The 18,271-nt window shown below is 52.4% G+C and overlaps 1 protein-coding gene across 1 annotated transcript in view; it reads left to right on the top strand.

Annotated features, from left to right (window-relative positions):
• The window catches only part of Col17a1 (collagen type XVII alpha 1 chain), a 46,846-nt gene extending 31,877 nt beyond the window's left edge, over positions 1 to 14,969 (top strand). The window contains exons 32-54 of the mRNA XM_028874654.2: positions 628 to 654; positions 1,524 to 1,559; positions 3,540 to 3,575; positions 3,823 to 3,903; positions 4,894 to 4,929; positions 5,582 to 5,659; positions 6,515 to 6,568; positions 6,706 to 6,747; positions 6,926 to 6,979; positions 7,531 to 7,590; positions 8,320 to 8,370; positions 8,794 to 8,916; positions 9,393 to 9,530; positions 10,012 to 10,074; positions 10,480 to 10,620; positions 11,031 to 11,120; positions 11,215 to 11,325; positions 11,860 to 12,006; positions 12,208 to 12,564; positions 13,071 to 13,208; positions 13,458 to 13,520; positions 13,629 to 13,709; positions 14,023 to 14,969. Coding sequence (XP_028730487.1) covers positions 628 to 654; positions 1,524 to 1,559; positions 3,540 to 3,575; positions 3,823 to 3,903; positions 4,894 to 4,929; positions 5,582 to 5,659; positions 6,515 to 6,568; positions 6,706 to 6,747; positions 6,926 to 6,979; positions 7,531 to 7,590; positions 8,320 to 8,370; positions 8,794 to 8,916; positions 9,393 to 9,530; positions 10,012 to 10,074; positions 10,480 to 10,620; positions 11,031 to 11,120; positions 11,215 to 11,325; positions 11,860 to 12,006; positions 12,208 to 12,564; positions 13,071 to 13,208; positions 13,458 to 13,520; positions 13,629 to 13,709; positions 14,023 to 14,075 — 2,060 coding nt within the window. The 3' untranslated portion in view covers positions 14,076 to 14,969. The remainder of the gene's footprint in view (positions 1 to 627; positions 655 to 1,523; positions 1,560 to 3,539; positions 3,576 to 3,822; positions 3,904 to 4,893; positions 4,930 to 5,581; positions 5,660 to 6,514; positions 6,569 to 6,705; positions 6,748 to 6,925; positions 6,980 to 7,530; positions 7,591 to 8,319; positions 8,371 to 8,793; positions 8,917 to 9,392; positions 9,531 to 10,011; positions 10,075 to 10,479; positions 10,621 to 11,030; positions 11,121 to 11,214; positions 11,326 to 11,859; positions 12,007 to 12,207; positions 12,565 to 13,070; positions 13,209 to 13,457; positions 13,521 to 13,628; positions 13,710 to 14,022) is intronic.
• The last annotated feature ends 3,302 nt before the right edge of the window (positions 14,970 to 18,271 follow it).

Here is an 18,271-nt window from a genome sequence, read left to right on the forward strand (position 1 = left end):
CCTAGGTGAGCTGTAATGGAGGGGTTGGTGGCAGCATTTGGTATCGTGTGTGTGTGTGTGTGTGTGTGTGTGTGTGTGTGTGAGAGAGAGAGAGAGAGAGAGAGAGAGAGAGAGAGAGAGAGAGAGAGAGAGAGAGAGGCAGGCATGTGTGACAGAGAGAGAGAGCGCACATCTTCCAGGTTCCTGGCCCTGTAAATCCAAATGGGTTTAGGACAGCGATTCTCAACTGTGGGTCACAACCCATTTTGGGATCAAACAATCTTTTCACGGGTGTCACCTAAGACTATCGGACATATCAGATGTCCTGCATATCAGATATTTACATTGCAATGCATATCAGTAGCAATGAAAATAACTTCATGGTTGGGGTCACCGCGGCATGAGGAACTGTGTTAGAGGACTGCAGAATCAGGGAAGTTGAGATCCACTGACTTTGGGTCACTTCACAGCAAAACTCACAGAAGCGCTCTCTGCCCAGTGGCGACAGGACTCTGGATTGCACCACTACGAGGCCTACCCTCCTGCAGCCTCTGACCCCTCACTGTCATGCCCACTGGCTCCTGCAGGCAAGGTTATGGCTCCTTGGGAACAGTCCTTAACCCCTCAACTATGTCTTCTTTTCTGCAGGTGTCACAGGACCCCAAGGACCTCAGGGTGAGTCATCCAGTTCTTTCCAGCTGCCATCTCCTCCCAGGCCAGACACCTTGGCCAGTGTCTCACTAGTCATACGAGCCTGTCCTTTCCTCCCAGCTTCAGGAAAACAGGCTCAGGTTCTGCCTTAGTGAATCCTGAGAAGGGCCGTAAGAAAAAAAGCACACGCAGAATAATCTAGATCGCTTTCTGATGTCAGTGACGTCAGATCCTGTTTGTGCTGTGCTCTGTTCCCCTCTGGTGCAGGAATGCCCAGGAGAAGACCCGAGCCCTAAGAACTGCTGGCTAGGAATTCTCTTAGCCAGCAGACCCAGGTTCGCCTGTGGCATGGAGAGAGCGCCTGCTCCCCTACACGGCACTGCTTCCCCGGGTTCCCTGGCGGGGGGGGGGGGGTGGAGGGGGGGATGCTGGCTGTGTTAGAGCCCATCCTGTAAGATCTGCTTGGTTTTTATCCTCTTCACCACGCCCAGTCCCTTATTTTCTAAAAGCAACTGGACAAAGATTCACAGTGAAATCGAGCCCAGGCTATCCAAAGGCCATCAGCGGCGGCTGCTCTGGACACAGCAGGTCTTGCTGTGGACAGGGAGAGGGATGGTGGCCGATTTGTAACCCAGGGAGACAGGAATCCCTCAGAGACTCTGTCTGCTTCAATCCATGCCTGCTGTGCCTCCATTTCCCAAACACAGACAGGCTCTGGGTGAGAGTCACCCATTTCTGCTCCAGGTGACTCCAGGCAAGGCCTGAGTCCTGCCGCTTCGATCAGGCAGCCAGTGTGGCCATGCTGAGTGGCAGAGGGAAGGGGGGAGGGGAACAGACACTCAGAACTGCTGGGCTTTAGTCATCGTGACTGACATTCTGTTTAATCACATCAGGACTTCCTGGTAGCCCTGGACGACCAGGGACTAGAGGTATGTGATTTTTCCCAATAAGGTATTTTTTTTTCTTTTCATCAGCCATTTTTACAGCTGGGAGGGGGTGGCAGGCGGGAGGTCCGCTCTGGCCAGAGCCTGGACCAACAGTGGCATCTAGTGGTTCCAACGGAAGGCTGAGAGGCAGGCCGCTGAGATTGGTGTAGAGCGATCCTGGCCTGAGTCCTGGGGCCACCTGCTCTTGCCATCTCTCCATTCTCAGTCTGGGGCTCATTTTCATGTCCCAGGCCCTTGTGGCAGGAAGGTAGGAAAGGAAGCTGCTCGTCCCCAAGTTTTCCAAGTCCTTGTTTGCCTCTTAAACACTCACGTCACCGAGGCTCCATCCCCGCTGACTGGGGCTTTCTGAGGCCGTTTCCTCCACCCATGTGTGACATCAGATCTGAAGAAACAGCTCTTGACATAGGAAGGGAGGGAGGGAGGGAGGGAGGGAGGGAGGGAGGGAGGGAGGGAGGAAGGAAGGAAGGAAGGAAGGAAGGAAGGAAGGAGGAAGGAGGGAGGGAGGGAGGAGGAGGGAGGAAGGAAGGAAGGAAGGAAGGAAGGAAGGAAGGAAGGAAGGAAGGAAGGAAGGAAGGAAGGAAGGAAGGAAAGGGGTGTTTCAACCCCACTAAGAGACAACGCCAAAGGACCAAAAGGGGTCTGGTTGGTGCAATACAGTGCCACCTAGGCATACAGTGCCACTCTTGCTCAGTCCTGAGCAATGCCAGGAATTCAGGGTGCTCAGGGACACACACTGTCTTCTGTCCCTGCATCCCCATGCTCCTGAACCTTGACACGCTGGCCACCACAAGCACTCAGGGTCACCGTTAGTGGGACCCTAGGAAAAAACGTCTTTAAAAAACTGTAATTTCCAATGAGCAGTTGAGCCAAAAATATCTTTGAGGATAAATGAAGGCAACCTTAAAAATACGACAGCTGAGTTCATACTTCCCACAAATCTCTGGTGGCTTCACAGGTGCAGGGACAGCCCCACAAACTATTCCTCGGTGACTTCAGGCCCTCCTCGAACAAGATGCACTGCAGAGGCAGGTTATCACTTCTTAGGTTGTGTTCTCAGAACAAGCTCAAGCACTTTCTCCTGCCGTGGTCCTGACACCCTGCTGGGGGAATGTGCACAGAGCTACCCTCTCGCTGTCCCTGAGAGGAAACCAAAGCCACCCTTTCACTGTGGAGCTTAATAATTGTTCACGGACTTGAAGAGTGCCTGGAAGGATCCTGGTCGATGGGGCTTCATTTTTTAGTTCTTTGAGTAAAACTCAAGGCCTCAAGCACGCTCAGCAGGCTCTCCAACACTGATCCCGGCTCCCAGCCCAGGATCTCTTCCATGTCCTGCCTACTCCTTTCCAAGCCCATCCTTCCATGATTGTCGGTTAAGAGGTGCCTGAGTGGTGGATATGCTTGGGGACACACGAATCCTGTGTGCTCTTCCTGGAAGTCCGTCACTCAGGCTTGCATTACTGTCACTTAAGTCCAATGACATGAAAGAGCTGTGACCTCGTATGTAACTCAGGACCACGCAGATTTGCCAGCTGCCGAAACCCTTTTCCTGCTGTCCAGTCTATCCTGTCACCCAGGGAACTGGAATTCACACACAAGATCATGGCTTTGATTTACCCTTTGACCGTCAGATAGATTCCCCACCTATGGCCATTAGAGGGAGAAAAGGCTGGGGTGGGTGAGACTGAGTCTCATGTTAGCCCCATTCCGGCCTCGTGGAAGGGCCAACTCTTCCATAGCCTCCCAGGGAACCCCTTCTCTGAGAGATGACTGATGCTCTGGGCCCTGGGTCTCAATTGAGAGCGAAATGCTCAGTGTACCCTAGGCGCCCTTCACTGTTAAAATCCCATGAGCTTGAGGGTGAGAGGGCCACCACAGGTGGCCCTCACATGCAATCAGAAACTCTGGAGATGATTTATCAAGCCACTGATTAATCCTCTTGTCCACGATTCTTGTCCTCCCCAGGTGAACCTGGTGCTCCAGGCAGAGTCCTGACTTCAGGTAGGCAGCCTGGGAGGGTCCCTTCCTGAGTTCTATTTGCCTGTCCTATGTGGGCCAGCTAACGTAGCTCTGCCAGCGGGTGGGTGGCGCTTAGGTCAAGGTGTGCTCTGTGAGTCAGCAGCACAGGGAAGGAGGGGCATTGGGGGTGAGAAGCAGAGTCTGGCCTGCCTCGCCCACGGCCTACTGGGGTGCTGGCGCCTCTGAAGGGGATGAGTGGGGCTCAGTGTTCCATGTCCCTTGTTTCCAGAGGGGTCATCAACAATCACCGTCCCCGGACCTCCCGGACCTCCTGGTGCCATGGGACCCCCAGGACCTCCAGGGACCCCAGGTCAGTCTGTCTTCTTGCTCTGCCTCCATCAGCAGCAAGTTATGGATGCAACAGATTCTAGCCGCATTTGTTCAAATCCTGACACCAAGGGCAGGAACTATCAAATCCTGACACCAAGGACAGGAACTACAGAAAGAGAAAAAAGAGGGTTCCAGAAAGCCCTTGCTCACAACAGGGGATCCCAATCCTACTCTCTGTATTTGCACATGAGAAGCTGAGACCAGAGTGGGTAAATTACTTGCCTAAGGTCACACAGCCAACCAACAGCAGGGAAGGGTTTCTGCCCCCCAGAGCTTGGGCCCAATTAGAATGACGGGTCTTGAACTCTCTGTTTCTTAGAAAATAATCTAATCGGTATCCAGGGAAACACAAATGCCAGTGCTCTATGAGGAGGAAGTACCCCCAAATCCTCCAGCAGCATGAAATGGCTGCAGAAATGTGGAGAAAAGCTGTGAGGAGGCAGCAGCATTATGTAAAAGAGTTCACTGTCAGGGGTATGTGTGAGCTCTGTGGTTACAACCACATTCTTACACAACAAACTGCAGAAATGAAACAAAACAAAATGCTCAGAAGTGAAGCGAGTGTGATTTGTTTCCTATTTCTCCCAAATGCTTGCCATCTTGTTATGTGTTTCAATTACTTAAAATATTTATATTCAAGTTAAGTACCTGATTTATACCCAAAGCAAGTGTGCTCCAGTCCTATGCATGCTCCAGTGAGTGGGGGACATTTGAGAGACATAGATGTCCCCAACTGGTAAAGAAAGTGTCAAAAGGGGCAGCCCTGCCCACTTTGGGGTCCCCTTCCTGTCAGAGAGTCTTACATGCAGGGCTGACCTGGGTTGCTAATCACTCCAGTCACAGCCAGCTAGTCCACACTCTGGGAGAATGCCTGTGGATCCCCAGGCAGCTGCCCTTTCCCCCACTTCTCCTGTGACCCTGGGGTGGGGGTGGGGGTGTGATTTAGCTTTTTCTGTAATTCCTGTTTCAGGTCCTGCTGGCCCTGCTGGTCTCCCAGGACAACAAGGTATTGTCACAGCCTGTAAAATCACAGGCTGTGGGCTGGGTCAGGGGGACATTCTTCCCAAGTGGGGTCAAAGTCCCTGAATTTTAGATAAAGGGGGAGATATGTGCTTTGGAAGAAACAGCGGGGCCTTTCAGGCTCTTCACCATGACACATGCAAAGCCTCCACTGTGGTGGAAGCCGCCTCCTCTCATCCCTCCCCTTATTTCTGAGAGGGTTAGGGTCCTCAGGACAGGAGAACTGAGGCTCTGTGGTGCCCTGGTCAAGGTTAAGCAGACTATGTTCATAGCCTTGGGCTTCAGACAACCACCCTGATAATAACATTACTGTCCAGCGATTTCTCCAAGTATCAGAAGAACAGTGGGCTTTGGAAAAACTGGCCCAAGTTGCCATGGGTTTTGGCCACAGGCTGAAGCCATCAGTGGCCTGGCCCTGCTCTCCACTTACCAGCCTCTCTTTCTTTGGTTCAACTGGAATACAGCCTCTCTTCACTAGGCCCTGCCCTTCCTTGACTCGACCACACCCTCCAACTAGGCCCCACCCTGTATCTGGCCCCACCCAGAGGAGTCTTCTGCTGCAGGCAGTGTGTGTGTGTGTGTGTGTGTGTGTGTGTGTGTGTGTGTGTGTGCGCCCTAACTCTGTGACCTCCCCACAGGCCCACGAGGGGAGCCAGGACTTGCCGGTGACTCATTCATAAGCAGTGGCAGCTCTATCTCCGAGGTCCTCTCTGCCCGTGAGTGCGACCACTGTCCGGGCAGGTGTCACTGGGGAGGGAATGGAGGAGGTGACAGTGTTGTCAGGGCCCGGGCAGCTGCATGTGTGAGTCACCGCAAAGTCTCATGTCAGAATGGTCACGGTCCCTGCTCTGTGACGGGAGCCGGTAAGAACAGCAGGCTCTGTCTGGCCTGAGAGGCGGTCACCGGTCACCGGGAAGGGACAGCTGACCGGCTCTGGGCTTCCAGCAGGACCTGGGTCAGATCAGACCCGGGGAGTGAGTGTGGCTGGCTGGCTGGCTGGCTGGCGGGAGTCATGCATTACCCAACTCAGAGAACAATGGTGGAGGTCCAGCACTTGTGGCCTCCGTCCACAAAGCTGTCAAGAGCCCAAGGGGAACAGCAGCTGGACCTCCCACCCGAACACTTGGGTCACCGAGCAGCAAAGATGGCAGCCAGCCCCAGCGGGGGGAGGGCAGAACATTAGGGGCTCAGCATTTGGTGGCATCTTGCTGAGTCTGAATCATCTCGGCATCCCTACCGGGCAGGTCTCAGTGACTCTGGTTTACGGTGGAGGAGACGGGCTGAGACAGGGTGAAAAGTTGCCTGAAGTGGCCAGCTAGCTACACAGAAGCCGGCCTTCAGCTCTGGTTGGCTGACACGGAAGTCCAATTCCTGCCGTTACTCCACCCCCCACTCCGGCAGTTTGCATCCCACCCTGCTTCTGAATGGGGGCCTCTCGGCAGATGGGCCTAGAGGGGTTGTACAATCAGGACCTGGATTGCAGCCCCAAGACTAGCCATCCCGGTGAGAGATGGGGAGTATGGTGAAGAGCCTGGCCATAGCCTTCTGGTCCTATTTGCTTCCCTCTACAGAAGGTGTCGACTTACGGGGTCCCCCAGGCCCACCTGGCCCACGAGGACCACCAGGTGAGATCTCGTTGATCTTTGGGAGGTGGGGAGTCTTGAGGGCCAGGGGACCTGAGGCATTTTATGAGGAAGCTCAGCTCCTACGGTCAGGAAGTCAACCAGCCCTCTGAGGCCAGCACTTTCTCTGCCCTCTGCAGGGCCTTCCATCCCAGGCCCACCAGGACCCAGAGGCCCTCCAGGTGAGAGCTGAACTCCTTGCAGGGAGGGACAAGGACAGGGGAAGCGGGAGACAAGGAGGCGCAGAGCCTTATCCTTCTGGGGTGGCTCTCAGGAAGAGCATCCCTGCCTCCTCCCCCCAGGCAGAGGGCGCTTGGCTCATTTGCTGGCACTACTGAGTCCTGGGCTTCTTTTCCCTAGGGGAAGGCGTGCCGGGCCCACCCGGCCCACCGGGATCGTTCCTGGCTGACTCAGGTAACTTTGGGGCCTCCAGTCACCCCTGTCCTTCCCTCAGACCTAGCCTGACTGAGGTTTCAGCAGAGCAGTCTTCCTGACTGGCTCCCCAGACTGCCCCAATCCGGCTTTAGAGAGGAGAGTGAATACAGAATCTGTTATTTGCTGCATGTGGAAAAAATAGGTCGTGTCAACCCAGCTACACTGGGAACCTAACCAGAAGGAAGAGCCAGTTCTGCCCTTGGGAGACTCTGGGGAGGCCTGGTTCCTGTACTCAGGGAGCAGGGATCTGATCAAGTAGGAAAGATGCAAGCAATAAATAAGGGCAACAACATTAACAACAATGTGTGGGAATAACCTAAGAATAAGCATTAGCCAGAGCGTGTTCCTTGTGGAAGATCCATCCACCCATTCCTCCACCTTCTCCCCCGTCTGTCTACCTAGTCGTCTTTTCAGTCATTTCTGTGTGACAACAGGTGCTGACCGGGCATCTATAGTGTGCCCAGTACTGTGCTAGCTGCTGCTTCCTCAGAAGCATGTAACCCACACTCCAACTCTGTCTTTCCTCACAGAAACCTTCTTCTCTGGCCCTCCGGGTCCACCTGGCCCCCCAGGTCCCAAGGGAGACCAAGGTAAGATCTGTGTCTCGGGGATCCCAGAAGCCAGTGTCCTCTGCTCATCTGCCTGGTGGCCAAAGCATTTGGATGAGGCTGGACAGGCAAGGGCACTTCTGCGTGTCCCATGAGAAGCTCAGCAGCCTGCGGCATGGGATGGGAGTAGGAGAGTGACAGGGTGGTCAGAAACTCTGCCAATAATCCCCACCTGATTGACTTTGTCGAAGGCCATACCCCAGGTTGTCTACTACCGGAGAACCCATCCCCTCACGGTGGGCCACGGAAATCAGTATCTGGCAGTAGATGTCCTTCTGCAAGGCCATCCAGGCCTCAGAGGACTTCAGGGTACATCATACACAACCTGGGGTAGGGGCGAGGTCGCAAGAGCTGACCCCCAAGAACTCTGAGCTTATTCAAAAAGCATTTGGTCCACACAAGTAGATCAAAGAGTCACTGTGAATAGCTAAGTATGTACAGGACTGAGTGCAGTGCAGGTGTGTGTGGGTGTGTGTGTGTGTGTGTGTGTGTGTGTGTGTGTGTGTGTGTGTGTGTGTCACTGTTCAAGAGGGATGCAGGCCCAGCAATTGTGGATTTTAGGGAGCCTCCCCAAAGGGAGATGTGGCATCTTTGCTAACAAGACTGTAGTAGACATGGAAAGATTGCTGAGCCACCCACTACGGGTGCTGAACTTAACTAGGGAGCTGCCTGGAGGAGGTGGTACAAACGGCTTCTCGGTTTGGATTGCAGGCGATCCTGGTGTCCCAGGTACTCCTGGCATCCCTGGTGGTCACTCTCACGGTAAGAACTAAGAGAGACTAAAGTTCTTTCATCCTCCGAGTGAGGCTGAGGGTTCCAATGAGGATGGTGATCCCTCCATTCATCTCATGTCTGATTTCCATGGTAACTTGGGAGCTCCTCCGAGGCTCCACATGAGCTACCTTTAAGGAGGCCACAGGCTTGTGTGGATGGAAAGAAAGGTGCACGCATATCCGTAGTTGGTGGACCGTGCCTGGGGGCCAAAGATGAGAATGGAGCAGGCCCCGGGAGCGACAGGTGGCCGGGGAGGAGGGAGGCTGTGAGGGACTGTGAAGGAAAGGAAGGGGCAGGAAGGCTGGCCTGGGCCGGCCCCCAGCTCTGTGTCCTTGCAGGCGTGGCCCTCTGTTTGCCACTGTTTCCTCCACAGAGAAAGCCTTGGCCCAGGACACTTTCTCTTTCCTGCAGGGGAATCATCCAGCACTCTGTACACACAGGGCCCACCTGGCCCTCCAGGACCCCCGGGCCCTCCAGGCTCCTTCAGCAGCTCTGGCCAGGACATCCAGAACTACATCGCAGAGTACATGCAGAGTGAGTGCCCGTCACCCAGCTTGGGAAGGAGGCTGAGGGAGAAGGGTTGTCATCTATGTGGCAGGTCCACATCTCCACCCATGAAGCCTGGCCTGTAGGTCGGAGAGCTGGCCAACATACCTGTCCACAAGCCAGCCTCATCTTCATCCTACCTGGAGATCTCTATGTGCATACTACACATGTGTGCACGTGCGCGTGCGCACACACACTTTCAATTGTGCTCTTCCCCCTCCCATCCCTGTGTATAGGTGATGCATCAAATGGATGGCTTACTAGAGTCTTGTCAGCCCACACCCTCCCTCATGGACAGCACAGGCCTTGGCCTGTTTCTCTATCAGTAGCAAAGCAGTCCGGGCTCCCTGCTGGCCATGGCTCGGGCCCTGTGTAGACCAGGACACTTTCCCTCCTTCCTGTGACCACAGGGAGGTCGGATGCTCTTGGCAGGGGGCGTGACTGCTTCCCTCCTTTGTTGGCAGGTGACAGCATCAGGACTTATCTCTCTCGAGTCCAGGGTCCCCCAGGCCCACCAGGGCCCCCGGGTCCTGTCATCACCATCACAGGAGAGACTCTGGACTACTCCCAGCTGGCAAGCCAGGTGGTGAGCTACTTGCGGAGTAAGTCTGTCACTCTTCTAGGTTCTAAGACCCTCCTCCTAAAGAGTGCCCCTTGTTCCCAGAACCTCCTCTCTTATGTATTGCATACTTCCCCTAACTATAGAACCTTTGGTTTCTATACTCATCAGAGTTGGGCCACAGGGGCCCAGCTTCAGCAAACACTGGATCGCTGGGAACAGAGGCATGATAGGGGCAGGCATGAAAAACATTTCACAAAGAGAGATCCTTGCCTGGCAGTATCTAGTCAGGCTAAAGCATATTCTAGAACATGGCATTCCCTATGAAAAGCCAACATCTGCTTTGGGCCTCTTTGGGCCTCCTGACTGGCCTAAAGTGCTCCATCTGTTCATTTTGCCCAAATGTCTTTGGGCAAAATGTCTTTGGGCAAAAGACACTGCCTAGCTGACTCGACCCCTCAGAGTCTGGACAGAGAGGGTCTGCTCAGAGACCAGGGAGGTAACCTGAGGTCTTCTTCCCACAGCGTCAGGCTACGGTGTCAGCTTGTCCTCTGCCTCCTCAGAAGATATCCTGGCCATGCTGCGACGTGAGTCACCTACCGTGGGCTAGAACGAGTCCTCTTTGCTCTCTTTGGACCTCACTTGGTGGGCACACTGGTCTCAGGGCAGCTTTGCAAGGACTACAAGAGGAAGTCCTCTGTGACAAGGAGCCACCCATTCTCTCACTCGCTGTTCCACCCTGTGTGCCGAGTCACAAATGTATCAAAAATGAGAGAGTGAATCTCCCATCCTCCCCCACTGCAGGCACCCAGAAGCAGGCTGGTTTCCCTGACCTGCGCGTGCGTGCATGCATGCGTGAGTGCGTGCGTGCATGTGTGTGTGTGTCCGTCCCAAGAACCAAGAACTCCCAGCTGTTACTAGGAGCCAGGCTGGGCCTGTGGACCCTACTGGGCTTCTGGGCTGATCCATAAAGCATACCCTCTCCTTTCCAGGGAATGATGTGTGGCAGTACCTACGTCAGCACCTGGTGGGCCCCCCGGGTCCCCCAGGGCCACCAGGAGTTGGTGGAGATGGGTCCCTCCTATCCTTGGACTATGGCGAGCTGAGCAGACACATTCTCAACTATATGTCAAGTAAGTGGTCAGGAGGGCATGGAATGAAGTCTAGAGCGTCCAACGTCACTGAGATAGCCACTGACCAGCGCCCCCTGCCAGTGGCACTGACCCCTGCAGGGTCTCCAGAGCTGCTCAGGCTAAGTGCAAGCCCCAGAGCAAGTCTGGGAGACGAGCACCTGAGACTATGCATGCACAAGCATGCACATTCCACATCCGCACTGCTAAGCAGCGTAGACCTATGCTCTGCTCAGTGCCCTCCCCATCGGGTGTCACTGCCCACACTACATCTGCACCTCACTCCTCTCCATCTCCTTTCCTTTCCTCAGACCCCACTTCTGTCCAAACTGCCCTCCTCCCTGACAGGCCACTTGTGTCTGTTCTCCCCTGTCCCACGTGAGTCTCCAACAACTCAGGACCTTATTCCCCAGGTTCTGGAATCAGCTTTGGGCATCCTGGCCCACCAGGACCCCCTGGCCTGCCAGGAACATCCTACGAGGAGCTACTCACCATGCTCCGAGGTAAGGCCAACTAGGGACATCCATCAAAAGGTTTGGGACGGACACTGAACCCTTGGCTCAGGCTGTGACTCCTTACTGCCCATTGATGTCCCAGGGTCTGACTATAGGGACATCATTGGACCTCCAGGACCACCTGGGCCACCCGGGATGCCAGGCAGCGCGTGGTCCAGCATCAGCGTGGAGGACCTCTCGTCTTACTTGCACAGTAGGACACTAGGGAGCAGGAGAAGGGCAGAGGGCTGCAGCCTTATTTCGAGGGCATCCCTAGTCCTTGACAGGGCCGCCATGGAGAAGCGAATCAATGTGCCATTCCCCAATGGAGCATGCACAGGGATGTGTCCTGGGGCCCCGAAGAGGGCCCCACAGCTGTGAGGAGCCATGAGCCATGGCAGGGGGAAAAACGGGAAGAAACAGAGCTTTTCACTGTAGCCCTTGCAGAACTCACGAGCGGTGGAATCAGTCGTGTAATAAGCATTCTAATGCCTGGTAGTGAAGGTCAAGGAGAACAGGATGTGGGATAAGGGGCGGAAGGGCCCCTTGGAGGCAGCCATTCCTGGATGATGCCAGAAAGGGGCCACCTAGGCCTCCTCTCTCCTCCTGCATGCAAGAGGCCCAGTAGGCATCCCTACCCTCCTCTTCTCCACCCGTGGAGGGCCCACAGTAGGCGAAGGGGAGACCAAGAATCCAGCTTTCTCTGCCCAGGACCCTGACCTTCCTCTTTCCCTCTCCTCCCACACAGCTGCTGGCTTGTCCTCCATCCCAGGCCCTCCAGGTCCTCCTGGACCCCCAGGTCCTCGAGGGCCCCCAGGTGTCTCAGCAGCTCTGGCCACCTATGCAGCTGAAAACAGCGACAACTTCCGCAGCGAGCTGATCAGCTACCTCACAAGTAGGTGCCCCCCCTCTCTAGACCTTCGTGACTTGTGAGTGGCGAAGGAGGCACAAGACTGTCAGCAGTCGAGACAGACCAGCTTCTCTACTCACCAGCATTCTTCTGTACACGTACAAAGGCCTCCAAGTGTACAGAGACCCCCAGCTCCCAAGTCTTTTGTCCTCACAGTCTGGGCTAATGAATCTTCCCACCCCACAGGTCCCGATGTCCGCAGCTTCATCGTTGGCCCTCCAGGCCCTCCGGGGCCCCAAGGACCACCTGGAGACGGCCACTTAAGGGAGAGCTACAACTGGGGGAGCAGCTCCTCGGCTAGACGGGGCTCTTCCTACAGCTCTTCCACGGGCGTAGGGGGAGCCAACGGAGGCTCCCTGGGCGAAGGCGGAACCTTTGGTACAGGAGATGGGGGCCCCTATGGAACTGACATCGGCCCAGGCGGAGGTTATGGGGCAGGTGCAGGGGGCGTGTATGGCGCCAACGGCGATCCGTTCCGGGCTGGCTTCACTGGAGACCTGGATTACAACAAGCTGGCAGTGCAGGTGTCGGAGAGCATGCAGCGTAAGTTGGAACCCTTGGACCTCAGAGGGGGAAGAGCCTGTGTGCACCTTGGCATAGAAGTCTCACAGACTGGCCCTTGTTTTTAATGTACGTGAAGATAGCAACTCTGGAACCAGATGATCAGGGGCTGAAAGAGAGGAGATCCCTTCCTAAGTCTCCACTGTCTCAGTGGAGGGACCCCAGTACTGACACCCAAGCTGTGGGGAACAGGGCACCCCGAAGGGCTTGGCACTCTGCACAGAGCAAGCCTCACGGTGACAACAGCATGGACCTTGTCGAGGTTGTTAGCCAAGAAGTCCTTTCTCCCTCCAGCTATCAGCACAGTCCTGCAGTCCAAATGCCCCCGAGGAACGTCCCAACAGACCAGGCCAGTCTCAGAACAGAGGAGGAGGCTGCAGGGCTTTTTCCTCAGGGCAGTTCCACCTAGTTTAGCTGCTCTGAGTAAGGCAGTCTGATGTCAGCACAGTGAAGTCTGCTTCCTACACCTGCGTCCTGGTGTTCTGCAGGTCAAGGCCTGCTACAAGGGATGGCCTACACTGTCCAGGGCCCACCAGGCCCTGCTGGGCCCCAAGGTCCTCCTGGCATCAGCAAGGTCTTCTCTGCCTACAGCAACGTGACACAGGACCTCATGGACTTCTTCCGGAGTAAGAACACCCCCGTGGCTTCCCCAGCACGAACCTGCTTAGCCTCACGTGGGGCTGACACACAAATACCAACCTGACACCCCTCCTTCTCCCTGTAGCTGAGATGCCCAAACCAGTGAAGCCTAGCTCCATTTCCTTGTCCAAGTCCGATTCCACCACTATCTATCTGTGTTGCTTTGAACAAACCGCTTGACCTCCCAAGCCTCCAGCAACCTCCAGTCTAAAGCCAAATTCTTTCCTTCCTTGCAGCGTATGGAGCTATTCCAGGCCCACCTGGGCAAAAGGGAGAGGTGGGCAGGCCAGGACCCAAAGGTAGGTGGCAGCAGGGATCATGTGCTATGACCACCTCTGGGGCCACACTGTGCCACACCTTCAGCCCTGTATTCATGCACTAACGTCACACCCGCTCTGTGCTTCTAGGTGACAGGGGCCTTGCTGGACAACGAGGTCCTCCTGGGCTACCTGGCCCTCGAGGGCACAAAGGAGAGAAAGGAGACAGGGGTAAGTACTGATGTTGTGGCTTCTGAGGTTCCAGGGCTTGGTAAAGAAAAGGTAATTTACTCCCAGGCTAGCCTGGGAAATTCAAACAAAAACTAATGCAGGAAAAGGTTTTAGCACAGCTGGGATGGGGAAGGCCAGAGCTGCCACAGAGTGAGAAAGAATCTGGTAACAGAATAGGGCAGATAGCTTGAAAAAAGGTTTACAGAGGATGAACCTTCCAGGCCACTTTTAGTAATCACTTGTTGGTATCACTGGTCCTGCTAAGGTCACAGGCCATGACGTATTTAACCCCTCTTCACCTCTGGACTTTCAGGAGACCAAGTCTACTCTGGGAGAAGGAAGAGAAGTATTGCCATCAAGCCATAAACTGCACTTGGCAGGGCCACCAACTTCACAGACCAGTTCTCGCAATGTGCTCGGGTGCCTAAGTCAAGTGTCCCCTGCAGGTGAAAACTGGAACTGGTCCACATCTTGCTGAGACACTTGTTTTAGTCTAAACAAAATATATACATCCAGAAAATTCAAAGACACACAATCAGAAACGGCTTCATTGACTGGGTGGGCCTTCAGAATAGCTGCAAAATTTAATATGCGACTTAACCTCTCTGCTGTACAGATCCGAGCTCCCTGGCTTCTTTAACACTTAGCTCAGGCCTAAGCCTCAGAGAAGCCAGGTACATAAATGTTGGCTGGGGAGTCTTGGCGCTTTGCCTAAAACATGAGCCGGGAAAACGGGAATGGGGGCCTTCGCAGGGGTGACACTTGATGGGTGCTTTCTGGTCGGTACCAAGGCTATGCTTTCAGCTCCTTCCCTGTTCACTCTGCATTCTCCAGTCTCAGAAGAGAAGGGGCAACTGAGAAGTTCACGTCCTCAAAGGAGGTGATATTTCAAATAGTTATCACGTAGAGATGCCAATCACCTCCCACTGCCTCCCGGGCTTGACTCGTCGTAGCTATGGTCCGTGTCCCCGTGCACTCCAGAAGTAACAATTATGATACCACACTAGACCACAGCAGACAGAACAGGATGGGCAGTGGGCCAGGAAGGAAGAGACGAGGGAATCCCTGATGCTAGGGAAACATGGATTCCACAGCCCCAGTTCTGTACGTAGGAAATGGCATGTGAGCCTGGGTGCAGCTGGTTTTTAAGCACTTTTCACTGTCTAAAAACATTTGTATGTAATCTGTAAGATGAAAAATCATTTCAATTGTAAAATTTTCAATTAAAGTTTTTTTCTTTTTTAGTATGTTTATTATGAATCATGTGAGAAAGAAAGTTTTTTAAAAAAAAGAGCATCTGAGTTAACTGGGTCTGACTCTAACACCGTTTATTACAAAAATTAGCAGAGAAGACTAGCCGCATTTTAGGCCCAACCTTCAGCTTTTATCACTGAGATCTCTGCTTTTATCTGAAGCTACTAGATCAACCTGGACACACCGGACAATTCAGTCTGCTTTCTCTAGTTTCTTTGAAATATAAACACATATACAACAGATCAGCAAGCTTCTCTGCAACGAATGTATGACTGGAGGGCAAATATACAGACCACAAAGATGTCTACTAAGGAAAATGTACACATATCAGACACCCCACAGAAATGCATGGTGAAACCAGAGGAGTCTGCATGCGGACAGTGGTAATTTGTCACAAGCTGTGACTCAATTGCTGGGTAAATAAGCATGGGATTAATGTAAATCCACTTCTACATCTCTACCCTTCCAAGGCAGGATTTACCTTTTTTTTCTTTTCTTTTTTTTTTTTTTTTTTAAGGTTTTCAAGACAGGGTTTTTCTGTGTAGCCCTGACTGTCCAGGAACTCATTCTGTAGACCAGGCTAGCTTCGAATTCACAGAGATCCACTTGCCTCTGCCTCCCAAGTGCTTGGATTAAAGGTGTGCGCCACTACTGCCCAGTGGGACTTACTTTCCTTTTCTATGCTCTCTCCTGAGTACCTCACATATCATCCCAGAGAAAAGACACGATTTAGTTTCACTCCAACAAGCAGCTGCAGCAGCACCAACACAAGTCCAGCATCAGAACGCTGCATCATCAGAATGCTGCATGGTCTCTCGGCCTAGCTGTTATACCCACAAGAATCAACATGAGAATCTTTGCACATGAATTCATACAGCCTTCACAATTTCAGATAACTTGTTTTACCGTCCACAGGGAAGAATAGTACCTATTGTGAAAAAACAAAGAATGCAATCTGTCTTTTAATTTTTAAAGAATTTATCAGTTTCATAATAAAAACCTTTTGAAACAGTACTTTTTACTTTGGGGCTCAGTACTCCATGTTAATGATTCCTACCTTGATTAATCAGACCTAGGAAATGTTTCCTTGTTACCAGACTTTACAAGTCTTCATAGAGTTCTACACTCAAAAGAAATGGGAGTCAAGTCCAACTGTACCACCTTCTCCAGACAAAACCCAGAGAGAGGACCGACAGACATGAGTCATGTCTTCAGCTGGACAGCGGTGGATCTGAGCCTCTTTTGTTTCCCTGGGAAAGGGGGAGTGGTCAGGAATGAGCTCAGTAGTGCACAAGGCTCTGAGATTAGAAAATGACCTCACTGCCTCCCTCCAGCCGAGCTGCACACATGCCAAGAGGGTTGCCAGCGTCTATGAGTGGTGCTGAACACATCAACTGACAAGAACAAGAGGGTTTCAGCCTATGATTTTTCACTGGATTTGAAACACTTGGTAAAACAACTTTTCTATCTTCAAGGAGAAGAAAAGGAAATATAAGCACACACACCCTGTATGTCAACAGACATTTGAAGTACCTCCTGGAGGAGGAGTCTACATGTTAGAAGGTACTTACTGGCAAGTTAAAAAGTACATGTCAGGAGAGAGAGATTGGTTACCACAGATGACTAGGATCGATGATAAACATGGAAGGTCAGAAGATAGAGAAGAGTGAAATTTTAAAAATATAACTAGGACCAAAAAGGAAGGAGAAAAAAAAAAAAAAAAAAAAAAAACAACTGGTGTCTCAGGCAGGACGATCTCATGTCTGAGATTTTTAATTAAAAAAAAAATGCTTCCCAAAATAGATTAAGAAATAACTTTATTGTTTGACAATCCCAGGATTGAAAAGGCATGTTTCTGATTCCAAGTAGACAAGAAGCATAATGTGAAAAGAAATTCTCTTTGAAAATTTAGCTTGTGAACTTATTACACTATGAAGAATAACATTTTTAAGTTGCAGCCAACATTTGAAACTGGTAAACACTCTATCCCAAGCTTTGTAGCAGAAATTTTAAAGCATTATCAAAACCATGTCAGCCAAAGAACAGCAATAGCAGAGGCATTAACTGTTGCCTCTGACGTAAGAGAAGCACTGAAAACACCACCGTGTCCTCCAGGACCCTTCCCAGGAGGGACCAGGAGGCTGTGAGAACCAACTCCCTTCTTCACCGCAGCTCCAGGCGCTTCTTTGCTCTGCAATATTCCTAGCTACTAATTTGGCCGAATTTGGCTTCTTAGAAGAGTCTTTGTCATATAATAAGCACAGTGTGGAATGGGGGAAGTATGAGGGTGCAGGGGACCAGGAAGAGTAGAAAAAGTCACTTCTGAGACTTGCTGATGCTCAAGAAATCAGAGAAGCCTCCACGGGGAGGGTCTCATGTGCCTGAGAGCATGTGCTTGAGAAAACACTGCTTAGAGGTAGCTCCGGTTCTGCTTCTTACTTAGTTACGGTTTGCCATGTCCTGTCATGTGGGAAGGTTCCACCATTTTCAGCAAAGCAAAAGCACTCTGAATTTCCTCTTCGCCCACAGAAAAGGGTAAGAGCAAGCTTACTGTGACTCCACCTAAAACAGCAGCTAACTCAGCAACCCACAGCCTGTGGGTCAAGAGGTCTACAGAAACCCTGCATTTGGGCTCTAGGAGCTGGACCTGCAGAAGTATGGTGGAAGTGTGGCGTGTCCAAAGCATGTAGGGAAAGGGGAGGTGACATAGACAATATCCTTTATGCACTGATGGCACATTCTGCCACAGCAACCAAACAACTTAATCGGGGGCTGGATCGACTGTACTCTCAGATTCAAAGAAGTCTGTGCCCCCAGCCACTCCCCACCTACACTTCATGCAGCAAAGAATGGTCACAATTATCTACATGGCATAAGGCCTCACAAGAAGCAGGCAAGTTTAGAAAGAGCATGTTCTATTACAAAACACTTTCTCTATGTAACCTGAAATGTTGAGAGGAGTGCCCCCCTCCCCACGTGTACCACTGGACAGTCCCTGCACCCACAGAAATACAGCCATGCTTGAAAGAAACCTCAAGCAGCAGCAGGGAATTTGGAGGGCAGGTGCAGGAAGACACCCCTTCCAGCCTCTGTCCCAGATACGATGCTCTAAATGTCAAGCTGAAAAGGACCAGGAAGGGCAGATATTCAGACCAAATCATGTCTACAATTACCTAAATGATGCTGAAAAGAAAGCCCACTGACTGGAGTAGTCACTTGTAAAAATCCAGTAAACTGAAAAATTCAAAGGAGAAAGTGGTGTATAAGAGCCTTCCTCCCCTCTCCCTCTTCAAATAAATTACACTGGG

This window comes from Peromyscus leucopus, chromosome 1 (assembly GCF_004664715.2).
Source record: "Peromyscus leucopus breed LL Stock chromosome 1, UCI_PerLeu_2.1, whole genome shotgun sequence".
NCBI classification, from domain to species: Eukaryota; Metazoa; Chordata; class Mammalia; order Rodentia; family Cricetidae; genus Peromyscus; species Peromyscus leucopus.